Source organism: Cinclus cinclus, chromosome 1, assembly GCF_963662255.1.
Source record: "Cinclus cinclus chromosome 1, bCinCin1.1, whole genome shotgun sequence".
Classification (NCBI taxonomy): Eukaryota; Metazoa; Chordata; class Aves; order Passeriformes; family Cinclidae; genus Cinclus; species Cinclus cinclus.
The window spans coordinates 103,546,135-103,560,291 of record NC_085046.1 but is presented as its reverse complement, the minus strand read 5'-3'; the positions used below and the strand labels follow the sequence as shown (position 1 = coordinate 103,560,291).

The 14,157-nt window shown below is 42.5% G+C and overlaps 1 protein-coding gene across 1 annotated transcript in view; it reads left to right on the top strand.

Moving 5' to 3' along the window:
- EMILIN2 (elastin microfibril interfacer 2) overlaps positions 1–12,985 on the top strand; it is a 30,870-nt gene extending 17,885 nt beyond the window's left edge. Inside the window, exons 5-8 of the mRNA XM_062501095.1 lie at positions 4,860–5,192; positions 5,765–5,803; positions 12,121–12,258; positions 12,648–12,985. Of these exons, the coding sequence (XP_062357079.1) occupies positions 4,860–5,192; positions 5,765–5,803; positions 12,121–12,258; positions 12,648–12,985 (848 nt within the window). The remainder of the gene's footprint in view (positions 1–4,859; positions 5,193–5,764; positions 5,804–12,120; positions 12,259–12,647) is intronic.
- The last annotated feature ends 1,172 nt before the right edge of the window (positions 12,986–14,157 follow it).

Here is a 14,157-nt window from a genome sequence, read left to right as displayed (position 1 = left end):
CTGGGGCACATTCCCTTTGGCTCAGTGCTAGGAAATGGTAACCTCAGCCATGCTGGTGAGCCTTGCCATGAAGGTTTGGAGACCTTGCCAAATGCCACTCAGTTTCCTCTGCAGTTCTTGCTCCAAATTTCAGCAATGGGTTGTTTTTCTGAGAGGTGAAGTTTATAGAAGGAAGCTGAGTTTCTGTTTTCCTTTTTCTGTTAGCATGACACAAAATCATAGGATTTGGAGACTGTTTTGAAACTGCACTCTTCAGTTGGTTGATGCTTCTGGTTTTTATTCTTTGCACGTATGAGATACATAAGAGGCCAATTTCTGTGACTGGCCTAAAATTAGAAGAGGTGCTGAGGGAAGAGCCTGTGCACTGTTGCAGCTGATGGGAGAGATCAGATGCAAGACTCTTGAGCTCTTGAGTGTTCTTTCTTGAATGGACGAGTGTGCCTCATGAAGGGAAGAATATCCTTCTCACCCCAAGGCAGAGACTTGAAAACCTGTGGTAGATGTGTTTCTTTTGTTGAATTGTTTAAAACCAAATGTATAGCAGTACTTGACACAAAAATCCTTCTGAAGAGAGACCCTTTTGTATAAAATTAAAAAGAAAATTCTCTTAACTTTAAAGGAGGAAGTGAAGAGGGACTGTGAATTTCAGGTAATTCTTTTGCTGTAATTTTTGACTTAAATTCAACAGGGTTAGGATCTTTATCCCTCAATCTTGCAGAAGCATCCCAGTCTCCATTAAAATGGAACATAATGTATCTGTGTAATCCTGTTTCTCATCCATCTTCCCCAAAATTAACTAGCACTAGGGACCAACACTGGAGAAAGGTCCAAGACAGATACAAGTAGTAATCTTTCTTCTGCAATTTGAAGCAGGTGTTCAAGCAACCTCATGGGTTGCATTTATCGGCCCCTGTTACAATGTATTAAAGCATTAAAAAGCCTTTGCACACCTGGGTTTCCATAGAATAATAGCTTTTCAGGGCAGACCCTGCTGTCCACCACTGGGTATTAAAAGCCTGTGGAAGGATGCTGCTGCTGAGTCTGGGGTGCAGGCACTCTGAGCATCCCTTGCTGGTCTGCAGTGCCTCTGGCCTCTAAAGGATTTATGAAGCACACACTGCAGTTCCCAAATGTTTCCAATTACAATAACACTGTCTGGCACAGCAGCCTAAGTAAGTTTTGATGGCAGGAGTTGCAGAAAGATTTTGGCAGAAGAGCCTTTTTTGGAAGTGATTCTGGGAACCCTGCTACGTGAGTTGGGGTATGGCTTTAACTGTTTTTACATCTGTGATCTGCAGCATTGTCCCCATACCAACGTCCTTTATCAGAAAGACCTGGACTTGGATCAGTGGAGAGTTTCTTATGCACAGTTTGCCAGCATATTGTAGCATTTAAATGATGTCATCTGACTTCAGAGGGGCCGATACAGAAACAAATTGTTACTAATAAAGTTGTTGAGGGCAAGTAAGGCAAGGATGTGTTGCAAGAAATAAACCATAAAGTCTTACTGAGCAGTGTAAGCCCAGGAAATTCAAATGACCATCATCTTTAAAATATGACTGTATTTTCTTCCATGTTTGTTATTCAGGGGTTTCAAATGCCTCAATCCAAACTAACAAGTCAACTTAGCAAGTGACTGTGCATCAGATACAAACCCAGAGACCAGAAATGTATTTAATTTGTTGTAATTCCTGGCAAAGATAATGAAATGTCCTGCAGCACACAAGACAGTGGTGACAGCAGGCAGTGGTCTGCTCTAAGCACTTAGGGAACCATGCATCATGTGCTCTCCAAGATAAAATGATCCAACAGCTTTCTGTCCACATTAGACGGTGCCATCCCCCAGCTCCATGTCTCATATTCTAAGTTGTTCTCATTGCACTCTGTTCCTCTCTGCAGGTTTGTTTGCTCTTCACATGGCACTGAAACCTGTGTTAAATGTGGTGGTCTCTCTTAACTTACTGTCTATTTATATATATGTATCTATCTATATATATATGTATCTATCTATATATATATGTATCTCCAGGAAGTTTTTTCAGGAATCAAAAGTGTGGTCTTGCAGCCAGATACTGTGCTGGGAGTGCAGTTTGCTTTGGTTACAGTTATTTGACCTGACCTGCAATTCCTATGGTAGTTGCCTGTGAAGCAGGGTTTTGTAATCAACAACATAATGTCTGATGAAACTGTGACCTAAGAAACCAAATGTGTGCTCTGCATTACAGCAAGGATAAAATGCAATATAAAATTTTTAATGCTGTAGTGTGAATAGTCATATAGTCAGTTCCTCTGGGCTCCCTGTGAGCTTGTGCACAATGCTGCTTTCTAACAGAATTGTAAAATCCCCTTGGTGTCTGTAACAAAATTCACATGTGGTCTTTTTGGCTTCTTGTGAGAGCAGTCACAGATTCCTTTGCTGTCTAGTTAGCTTTATGCAGTTTGTTTCTGCATGTTGAGGGGGCTGAGGAGAGCACGAGATGATTCTGGTATGTGATGTGGTAACCACATTGTCACTCACAACAGTGATGACAAGCAGCAAGGATGCTGCTGCTGAGAACAGTGTTACTGTTCCTAGCTGTGTAATGAACTCAGCTATGTTCTTTGCCTTCCCAGATAGATGGGAAGATGGTGGGAAAATTGTGTTCATGGCCTGCTCAGCAAAGTTAAAGCAGATCTCTACTCACACATATCTGATTGCTTCCACTTGAAGTTGAATTTTAGGCAAGTGATTCTGGATTTAGTGTTATGGAGATGGGACAGTTCTGAATATTGCAGTATTGATGTTGCATGAAAAGAAGCGGTTTGCTCAGGATATGGGAATTCAGCAGTTGGTTGTTATATAAAGGTCTAGAAAAGCAAGCAGAGAAATGTTTTCATTTTCCTAATGTCATCCCAAATAATTGTCTTAATGAAGCTTAGCATAACTAACTCAAGAAATGAGAAGGACATGCATTCCAAGGTCAATTTGTTTTTTTTCAATGAGGTTAATCTGAAGATTTTAGTTGGAGGTCTAAATCAATGCCTTCATGGACTGAAGTTGTCTTACAAAGTCAGTAATTCTGTTAAAAAAAATTAATTCTGATGCTTTCAGGGTTTTAAAAAAAAATTTACAAGATTTTTTTTTAATTTTAAGGTTTTATTAAAATAGTTTTAATCTGTATAAAGCAAACATTCCACTGTTTCGGTTTCTGCCTTGTGGACAAGAGTTACCGAGTGAGCTTCAGCCCAGCTTTGTGGTGCATCTCTTGTGCGAGTTTCAATTCTCCTGATGGTTAAAAGCCAGCAAAGCTCAGGGTTGTTTTTTTTTTCTAGCAGCCATATCTAGCAAATGAATGCAGGTGGTGTGTGAGACTTACGACTTCAGACAGCTTCCCAGTACTCCTTATGTGGGCTTTTAAGGCTTTCATGAGACTGAAAACAAGAAATGAGATTCACAAGGGTAAAGTGCAGGTGTCGAGTAGCCACAAAACAGCACATGAGTTGCCAGTGGTGCTGTCTGGACCCCAGCCATGTGTTGGGGAGAATACCTGCACAACTTTGTTGTAAGCCTTTCCCCAAAAGGTGCAGAGTAAGGCTCTCCTGGGGTCCCCAGGCACACAGCAGAGCCAGGGGAAGCCTCACACCACATCTGCTTCTCGGCACAGGCAGATGGCTTAGCCCTAGTCCCTGGTGAATTTGCCTAGCTGATTTTGGACTGTACTGAATTGAAGTGCTTCATTGTGAGCACCTCTCAGAGAAGTGTTCTCAGCTGGGGACCTTGGTAAGCATCTCTGGTGTGTGAGGAGTTGTATCAGATAAATCTGCAATGGGATGTTTGCCTATTTCCACAGAAACTCACATCCATTCCTGCACCTAAAGACATGGTCTCAAAATGCAACCAAAGTAACCTATGCTGAAGTTTAATTTAGGTTGAAATTCTGTTTATTGTGTGTAAAAGCTGTCATTGCATCTGCAAAAATCTACGCATTTATAAATTTCTGTTCTTAGTGTAAATGTAATTCAGCTTTCCTCTTGGGAGGGCATTGCATCCTTAAGTGTCATCTAGGACTTAATTTTTATGAATAAACCATAATTCCTGTAAAGGGCTTAGAACTTGACCAGATACCCAAATGGAACCATGTCAACGCTGTTCATCCCTGATGTCATACGTGTTGGCTGCCCCAGTGGAAAAGTTTTTCAATGGTATCTCTTCTGTTTAAACAATAAATAATTTTCTAGTCAACTGTATCCTTGAATTCTGCTTTCATTGTCAGAAATTATTAGTGATGGAAGTACTTGAACATTTAAGTTTGTTACTTTTTAAAGTAAGGGTAAAAACCTCTTAAGTCATATTCATTTACTGATGTTCTTTTGCTGTGGATAATTTTCTTTATGATTGTACTAAAGGGACAGCCTTGTGCTAAGAGTTGTGTGAGTATAGAGTTGAAAGCAAGCACAGTGGATGTGAGGGGTTGAGAACTGAAGTGAAAGGAGAGAGAGAGAGAGCGAGTGAGTGAGTGAGCACACTGGAGTGAAGGTACTGGTGGGAATAAGTGTGATACTCTGCCTGCTTGGTGCAGAAGGGCCAAGTTGGTATAACAATGGAATGAAGGTTCGTAGGTTATTTGGCTGCTGCTTGTCCTCTCTCCAGGCTGTCTTCATTCCTTTCCCTGTGTCCCACAGGCTGTGAAGAGTGGAGTCTGTACTACTTCAGGAGTGGAATGGCGTTTAGCCAGTGCAGTCTTGGGTCTGAGGGAACAGGTGACCTCCAACTGGGTCCTGTTTTGTCTTGAAGTATTTATTATGCAAAACTATACGAACTTACATTCTATTTTAAGCAAGTAATTTTGTATTTTTCCTCCTTTTTCCTCCTGTTGAAGGGCGGCCAGAAGTCCCGCAGCAGCCATTGCCACCACGGCCACCCGTGCAGCCCCAGCCTGGCATATCCCTGCTGCCATCCAGGCCCAGGATACACCCACCACGGCAGAGGATCCCCCTCCTGCCACCACAGCTGAGACCTCCTCCACGCCCAGCTCTGCCAGGGTCAGCAGTTGTGCCACTCCTGCCTGGAACAACCGGCATCATTTTGGAGACTGGGGAGGCAGGGCCTCCTGGCACGGTTTTAATGTCTGGGAGAGGGCGTCTCAGAAGTGCAGATGGCCAGGCTGGCCAAAGTACCATGCCCATTGCTGAAGGGTATGCTGGAGCACCAGGTGAGAGAGCCAAGCTGGCAGTGCATTACTCCTGACTGAGCGCAAAGGACGGGGTCAGGTGTTGCTGGAGAGGTGGCACTGAGATCTGCTCTGCTTTTCCAGCCCCCTTTTGGCCATTCCTGGACACCCACTGAGGCTGCTGCTGGTGGGAATGGGTTTACAGCAGAGGTGATTTGTGAATGGGCCTCTGAAGCCTTCAGCTGGCTGCAGAAGTAGGGGAAACACATTCAGTGCCCGTTTTGCTGCCTTTCCAAGGATGTACAAAGCATGAGGTCAACAGAGATGATATAGAATCCCTCGTAACTACAGCAGTCCTTGCCACTAGGGAAACTTAATTTTTTTTTTCTTTCCATAATTAGTGGATTTAGTACATTGGAGTAATAATTTGGTTCTCTTTGCCATGGCCACTCCAGTTTAACAATAATTGAGCATTTCATAGGAGACACTATTTAAGAGCTGTTTTGTAGGTTGCTGTTCAGTAACCAGGGATGCTTTTTAGAGGACTGCAGTGATATTTGGTCATAATATACTCTGCTGTATACTGAGTGACACATACTACTTTTTCTTTGTAGGATATCCAAAGCCAACTCCTTCTACCACGGATTCACAAGGTAAGGCAGTTGTTTCCTAGAAATTTTTCAAATGGGTTGTTAACATCTATTTCAGTCCCTGCAAGGTCATGGCTGAGAAAAAAAAAGTACTAACTTTTAGTATTTAAGTTTAGCATTGAGGAAAATCTGACCAATTTTTGCTAAGACCTAAGCCTTAAAACATAATCTGTATGTTTTGAAAATATGGAGGTGGAGAGAGGAGTTAGGTTTTGAAAAATCATTTTGAGTTCTTGCTACTTCACTGTGGGTTTTTTTAAATACAGTTTGTATTTTCTAGTTAATGTCAATATGGACCTTTCTGTTGGCCTTCTAAATGAGAAAATAAATAGATATTTATGATGATTTCATTATTTCTTTAATAAAACATTAAAAAGGCCAAGATTAAGATCTTGACTAACTGCTGGTGTCTTAACCTATTGCATGAGGTTGTTCTCCTCTTGGGAGAGTCTCTGGCTTTATTATAGTCACCAGGGCTTGAGTTCCTGATTTCAGTGAAAGCAGAAGTGCTGCTACTGACAGCCACTGATTAAAATTATTCACAATGCAGTTTTCTTGGTTTGCTGGGGTGCTTTTTTATAATTGTTAGTATCACAATTTATTTATTAATTTGTATGATGAAGGTATAAAATTTATGTGGAATATGCTAGTTCACCTAGATAGATATGTTGATTGGGTGCTGCCAGCCCTGCAGCCTGATACTCAAGATACTATCAAACCCTGGGGAATGGTATCCTAGATCAAAGTATTTCCACATCCTCTTAAAAAAAGTTATTTCATCTAAAGTTGTTTGAGGAAATATGGGTGATAGTTGGAAGTGCAGCATTAGGGCTTTATGGAATCCAAAAATCTACTGCCCCAGGACTTAGTTTGATGGCCATAACAAAGTCACAAATATACTTCATGAAGAATGGTCTGGGGACTGACAAAAAAAGAACTGTAAAGAGTTTGTGTTCTCATTTTGATATTTATATCTGTTAATTAAAATTCCATCATAGCCTGAAAGCAATCTTTTTGCATTTGAGGATTGTGGTACTAAGAAAGGCAGCAATAGATGAGGTTTCTGGAAGAGGATAAGAAGTAAAGTAACATTCATTTATCTTGATGCCAGGAAAGCCGACATAAATGTCTAGATTTCTGTGATAAATGGATTTCCTGGGGGTTTTCTTCCCATTGCAATTTACAGATAGCAGTATTTTAATAAGGTTATGCTAAAACTGTGTGAAACAGTAGGTGGATGTTAGAAGTGTTGAGAAGGCAGGAGGGTAAGGCAGGAGTGTGCTCATCTGCTGCTAGGTGGAACATGTTGGTGGAACAGTTACTACCCTGGGATCCAGAGAGAGGTGGGCTTGACCAAGGAGTTAATTTTCCTGGTCCATGCCACTGAATACCTATCTTAAATAGAAGATATTCCTGCTGATCTGTGCTTAAAATTCCCACAGTGTGCCTCGCAGAACTCAATGGCAGACAGTCAGAAAGCAGAGAAGGATGGTACCAAAAGCTGTCAAGACTTCTGTGGAGTTGGAGCATTTACATCCACTGTCCCTAATCTGGACAGGCTGGATGGATGGACTGAGGACAATTGGATGGGGTTCAACATGACCAAGTACCAGGTCCTGCACTTTGGCCACAATAACCTGGTGCAGAACTACAGGTTGGGGGCAGAGTGGCTGTAAAGCTGCCCAGAGGAAAAGGACCTTGGGGTGCTGGTCAACAGTGGCTGAACCTGAGGCAGTGTGTGCCCAGGTGGCCAAGAAGGCCAATGGCATCCTCGCCTCTATCACAAACTGCGTGGCCAGCAGGACCAGAGAAGTGATTCTTCCCCTGTACAGGGCACTGTGTCCAGGTCTGGGCCCCTCAGTTCAGGAAGGACATTGAGGGGCTGGAGCGTGTCCAGAGAAGGGCAACAGAGCTGATGAAGGGTCTGGAGCACATGTGCCATGAGGAGCGGCTGAGGGGGCTGGGGGTGTTCAGCCTGCAGAAAAGGAGGCTCGGGGGTGACCTTTCCGCTCCAGAACCACCTGAGAGGAGGCTGTAGCCAGCTGGGGGTCGGCCTCTTCTCCCAGGCAACAAGCAACGGGACCGGAGGACATGGCCTTAAGGTGCACCAAGGGAGGCTTAGGCTGGACGTGAGGAAGAGTCTCTTCACAGAAAGGGGGATTGGACATTGGAACGGACTGCCCAAGGAGGTGGTGGAGTCATGGTCCCTGGAGGTGTTTAAGGAAAGACTGGACGTAGCTCTCAGTGCCATGGTTGACATGGTGGTGTTCAGTCATAGCTTGGACTCGATGATCTCAGATGTCTTTTCCAGCCCAATTGAGTCTGCAATTCTGTGATTCTAATTGTCAAAGTCTGATGAAGAGAGCATTCAGGGACAGAATTCAGCAGTTAACAGTGCAGTGGAAATTAACAGCTGAGGAAGAGAAGATTTTTCGTTTTATTGGAGGAGGAACTTATTGTGCAAATAAGGCATCAAGGAATCCTTACTGTCTAATTAGTTCCAGACAACCATTTATGATGTCTTTGGCATTCTTCACCCAGTACATTTTGTGGTACTCAAATTCAAATTTGAAAGATGACCAGACCTTCTTGTACTACAATTCCTAATGTAGGAAGCTTGTATTATTAAAATGGCCTTCTGACTGCTCTCTTTCATTGGTGTTTCTGAATAGCTTCTGTTACATAAAAGCACTGCTCAGGAAGAAGTTGAGGGCTCCAATTCTGTCTTCTGGGACTAAAGTAGCCCACTTTCGTGCTTTTCTTGAATGCTGAGGCATAATTTGCATATTTTCAGTAGCAGAGCATTTCTTGATTTTTTTTTTTTCCTTAGCTATCTGCATGCATCCCACAATATAAAGTTGTAGGTAAAGATCTTTAAGGACTTGAAAGTATTAATGAGAGAGTACAAGATAAAATATTACATAATAGCTTATACAGGCATGGAGTTTACAGCAAAGGTGAGTTAAGTATCAAGACCTGAGCTCATCCACTAGTCCTTTTTAATAGAGTAAGAGTAGGATATTTGTATAAGGAACAGTAGGTAAGTGCTGGAGCAATATTCTCATGCAGCAGTGTGAAAGGATGGAGTTGCAAGAGCAGGCAGATGTCAATAACAGACTCAGCAGGAAAGTGTGTGTGTCTTCATAACACACAGAGATATCCACATCAGAATCACTGTGGCTTAGCAGAGCAGCTTCACTGAGCACTGCTCGTGGGAATCAGTGTTCACATCAGGGCTGTGCTGCATGGCCAATCTGTAAGAATGAGGAATGTTTCTGAAAATGAGATGTTAAGGTAAATTTGGAGAGTTAAAAAAAAAAATAGGCAGGGAAGTGATAAATTGTTTGCATTTTTGTCCCATTTGCTCTAACTGAAATTACACACTTTGCCCTCATTTAGATTTAGGAGTATTAACCATTTGTGAGAGGAAGTCTGACAAATTCTCCTTATTCCTGCTGCATCCAAGGGAATCATAAGTGCCTACTGACAAATTAATTACATACTTAAAGTCCCTCTTCTGTGTCAGCTCTTGAGGAATCCTCATTCCAGTTGCTGAGCAGTTGTCAGCATTGTCAGCAGCACCATCGCACTGTTATTTTTTTTCGCCTTTCATCTTGATAGCAAATGCCTATGCTGTGTGCTCTTTTGTTTTGCTTAATGATTTTTTTTTTTTTTTTTGCTTTTCTTTCCTTCTGGCCCTTGGGCTCTGTGGGAGGCATGAACTGGGCTTGGAAGTCAAAAGAGAGGTGGATAACCAGAAACACAACTAGCAGATGGGTGGAAGTAGATGTAACCGAACATGGGCCACCCATGCATCTTCTGTGGTTTTTTGACTCTCTAGAATGCATTACAGTAATGTAGATGACCAAGAATAGACTTACCTGATCCTGATCACCTGTATGTATAATATAAAAAGTTTTGTCTGCCAAGCAGTTTCTTCATTAGAGCTGTGTCTGTGGTTCACAGCTTTAAAATGCTTTAATTTTTTTTTCTGATGTTTGTACTTCCACAATATTGACTACTTAAATGAAAGTAAATGTCCAAGCCTGGACACTCCTTGCTTTGAGAAGCTGAGCTGTGATACTTGCATGAAGAAAAGTGTTTGCAAGAGGGGACATGTGGGAGAAAGTGGCGCAGACCTCTGTAAAGTTCTGCAAAAGCACTGCTGAGCTGTTGGTAGGAACTGTGAAAACTTCAAACAGACACAACTCCATTTAGAAGGGGGGAAGAGGGGAAGAGAGCACAGACACCCACTGCATCTTTACTGTGTTTCCTTACATCAACCCCTGAACTGATCTACAGGATGTTTTAGACAGGTTTAAGATTTCTCCTTTGAATAGATATATATGGCGTGCTAAGCTGGGCTGCAGATCTGAAGGAATTTTGTCAGCATAGCAACAAGTAATTGCTTCTATGAACTGTTTTAGCAATTAGTGAAGGATAATCTTGAAGGAAGCCATGGAGAGCCAGGGCAGGAGTCACTCCTTTATTCAGATGACACTAACCCAAACAGGACTGTAGCTGCTCCAAAGCTGGCAGTGTTTATGGGCAGGCAACACATGGTTTGTTCCATTTGTGCAGTGTGACTGCAGGGGATAGAAACCTTTTGAGTGAGCCAACAATCTGAGGTGTATTTTCAGTTAATTTGTGTCTCAAGGTAAGTTGAGAGTAGCTTTCTGTGTCAGTAGTGTTGTGTTAAGGTGGAGGAGCTTTACAGAAGCTATTTAAGTAGACTTCCTGCAATTAATTTTGGTCTTTTCAAATAACTTTATCTTAGCTTGCAGGAGCACCTGCAGGCACACTGGCTGGCAGGAGTAATAAAAACGAGCTTCTGTCTAATCTTCTGAGCATGAGACAAAATGCTGAATAAGAAGATTTCCAAAGATATGTGATGCAGCTGGTTACCAGCCCCTGAGGGAAATCAGCATAGTTATCTGCCAATTTTGAAGTTGCAGGCATGTCTTCCCCTTTGCCTTCTCTTTCCCACCCTCCCGGGCTGTGTTATTCAGAAAAACAGTGGCTAGCAGAACATTTGTATACCCACATTTTAGATTAAGTTATGTGACCTTTTTAAACTTAAATTTTGAAGCAACATTGTCTGCATTAGATTGGATTTTAGGAAAAGTGTTTTTAGCCAGCGGGTAAAATGGGCTCTCCAGGGAAGTGGTTACAGCACCAGTCTGGCAGAGTTCAAGAAGTGTTTGGACAATGCTCTCAGGCACAGGGTGTGATTGTTGGGGTGTCCTGTGCAGGGCCAGGAGTTGGATTTAGATAGTCCTTGTGGGTCCTTTTCAATTCAGGATTTGATGAATTTAGCATTTGTGGCTGATGGGCATCTCTGATTGAGAGGGATAGGCCAAACATTAATTTTAAGGAAGGCAGAAGGAGCAGGGGGAAATAGAAACTGTGGACAGCTTTAGGGCACTTGTTTAGTCACTTGCCCAGACAAAGCAGCAAGAATTGACTACTTCTAGCAGTGAGTACTGCCTTAAGGAAAATGTTTAAAGGGAAGGTAACTAACTGGAATGGGACTAATAGGTGGCTGAGCACTGAACACTTGCTACTCAGTCAGTCTGATAAAACTGGAAATTCATCTTAATTGTCCAAATTACATTTCATCCAACTCAGTCTTATGGCAGTGTTCATCTAATAGCTGGATAGCCACTATAAAATACCTAGGTGTCTGTTTGATCTGCTGAGAAAAGAAGAAAAAATTGTAAAGTGAAAAGTCCCCCAAAAGAGAAGGGCTGGAGAGAGGCTAGAGGTTCTCTTTGCATTGATACAGGAGTGTTACATGTTCTTATAGCCATTTTCACTACACTTCGGCAGAGAAAGTGGGAAATCTAAGCTGTGCACAGCTTCTAGACATGACAAGGAAAGCTGGCACAAACTATAATCTTTAGCATTCCTGTGGCCATTGTGATAGTGGTGGCCTATGCAATTTCCTCTCTGCATGGAGGGTGCAGCTGTTGAAAGGCAACCTCTGTCCTGAAGAGGGTCTTTGGCAGAAGCATTGTTGTATTGAAGGGTGGTAGGATTTCCACTGCCAGCATTTACAAACCATGCACTGTTTTCTTAGAAGGGGGAAAAAAAAGCCCTGTGGCCAAGACAAGAACTGTATGGTGCTCAGCAAATTTTATGGTGAGACACCTGGGCCAGCAATACTAGCTAGTATTCTGCTAATTCTGGCATCCTGCAATTGGCAGAATTAGTCCAAGTGGAGTATGTGCAGGAACAGAGACAGTGGATTATAAAACATCATAGGGAAAAGGCTGTGTTATCATCCTGATGTGACTGACTCGTGTTGTTGCCCATTTCAGGACCTGCCTCTGCTGCTGTGCCCTCTCTGGTGTCATTTTCTGCTGGACTCACACAGAAGCCTTTCTCCAGTGATGTGGGTGTGGTTCACTTCAACAAAGTGCTTGTGAATGACGGCGACTATTATAACCCCAATACAGGTAACAACCAAAGAATGCACCCACAGACATGCTAGACAGGCAGGAGCAGGGGTTACCAGTGTTCCATGTTACCTCAGGCCTTACATTGAACAAACAAAGTCCATCTCAACAGACACATGGGGGTAAAAGCTTCCTGTGGGTGTGGATAGGCACATGCTTTCATGGCTGGTTTTCCATGAACACCCAGTACCACTGAGGCCCAGCTCACCTGTACATCTGCTCTGCCAGCACAGCTGGTTGTGCTCCTTAGCCCACCTGGGAGAGGGAGAGAAGAGGGAGAGGAGACTCATATTGCCTCCCAAAGGGCCCTAACTGGGGGCTGCCTCCTTCTCAAGCACTGAGGTGTTAGGTGTGCCTTTGCTTTCATGACTTCCATCTGTCTCCTGCAGGCATTTTCACATCGCCGTATGAAGGGCGCTACCTGATCACGGCCGTGCTGGCCCCGGAGAGGGATGAGTACGTGGAAGCGGTGCTGTCCGTCTCCAATGCCAGCGTGGCTCAGCTCCACACTGCTGGGTACAGAAGGGAACTGCTGGAGTATCACAAACCCTACTCGGGCAAACAGACCTGTGGTGGGCCTGGGACGTTCCACCTCGTTCTTCACCTCAAAGCAGGAGATGAAGTAAATGTTGTTGTAACAGGAGGCAAACTGGCCTACACAGACTCTGATGAAATGTACTCCACGTTTAGTGGAGTTCTCCTTTATCCTTCCATTTCTCATGTTTAGGTTTACCTTGAACAGGGGAGAAGGGTAAGATATTCAGAAGAAATTAAGTGTAATAAAAGTCAAAGCTTTAATATATTCAGTTTATATATTTGATTTCAGTGATGGGTTTATAGTTATATGGAAACACTTTCCTTGTCCCTTGTTTCCAGAGATGGCTACAAAAGACTAAATGAACTTCTGTAGCTAAATGAATTCCTTCCCAAGCCCTTGGTTACCTGAACAAGCAGAACAACTGTTTTAAACAAGTATGTTCTCAATAGATTCTTCTCCACTCTGCTCCTGTTATTATTCCCTATTCTGTTGCCTTTGCAATCTTTTCCCTAGTTTTTCTAATTGTCCCTAGTGTATCAAAGTTTACATCTTTGCTCAAGTTTACAGTTGTGGTCAGCTATTTTCATGTTTTCAGTAAAGCAGAGCCAAGAGAGTGAAATTGTAGTGGATATGGTTGATGACTTTTTATTCCTTGTATTATTTAGTGGTGTGTGCTGGCATAATTAATTTGTTCAGTGCAATTGCAAACCGTGGTGGTGCAAAGCAAAATTATATTCACCTGCATCAGTTTTCTTTTCTGCCTTTAAGGGCTAAATACAGTGCTAGGAGACAAGGTAAGTGACTCAGGTGGGAGTAGCAGCACAGGGAGAAAATTGCCTCAGCTTTCCACAGGGCAGATGTGAACACAAGGTGCAGTTGCTACTACTGAAAGATTTAGAATAGTTATTGTTTATTTATGGAATAAAAAAGATGATTGGTTATCCATTATGCTCTTGAGAATAAGGCTTGCTGCTGGAAATTAATAAAACAGGTCAGAAAAATCAGAATCAACTTTGCTTAGCAAGAAAAATGGTGTTTTGGAAAGTTAAAAAAATTTTACAGGGTTTATTTCCAGCAGTCCAGCAGTATTTGCATTAGAAGGGAAATTTTTGTCTTTGGTGCACTGTGGAAGACAAATCAGAGAAAAAAATGGTTGATAAAGGAAGATAGTGTTATTAGTCCATATTGTCAAATGTATAAATCAACCCTCTAGCAGAGTACTTACAGCCTCCTGCACTGGTGCTTTTGAGTGAGGTTTGTTTTAACATTCAGCATCTGTTTATATGGATAAAGCAGCTTTCTTAGCTTAAATCAATAAATACATTTGAGGCAGCAGTATTTTATTTTGCACACTAGCCACT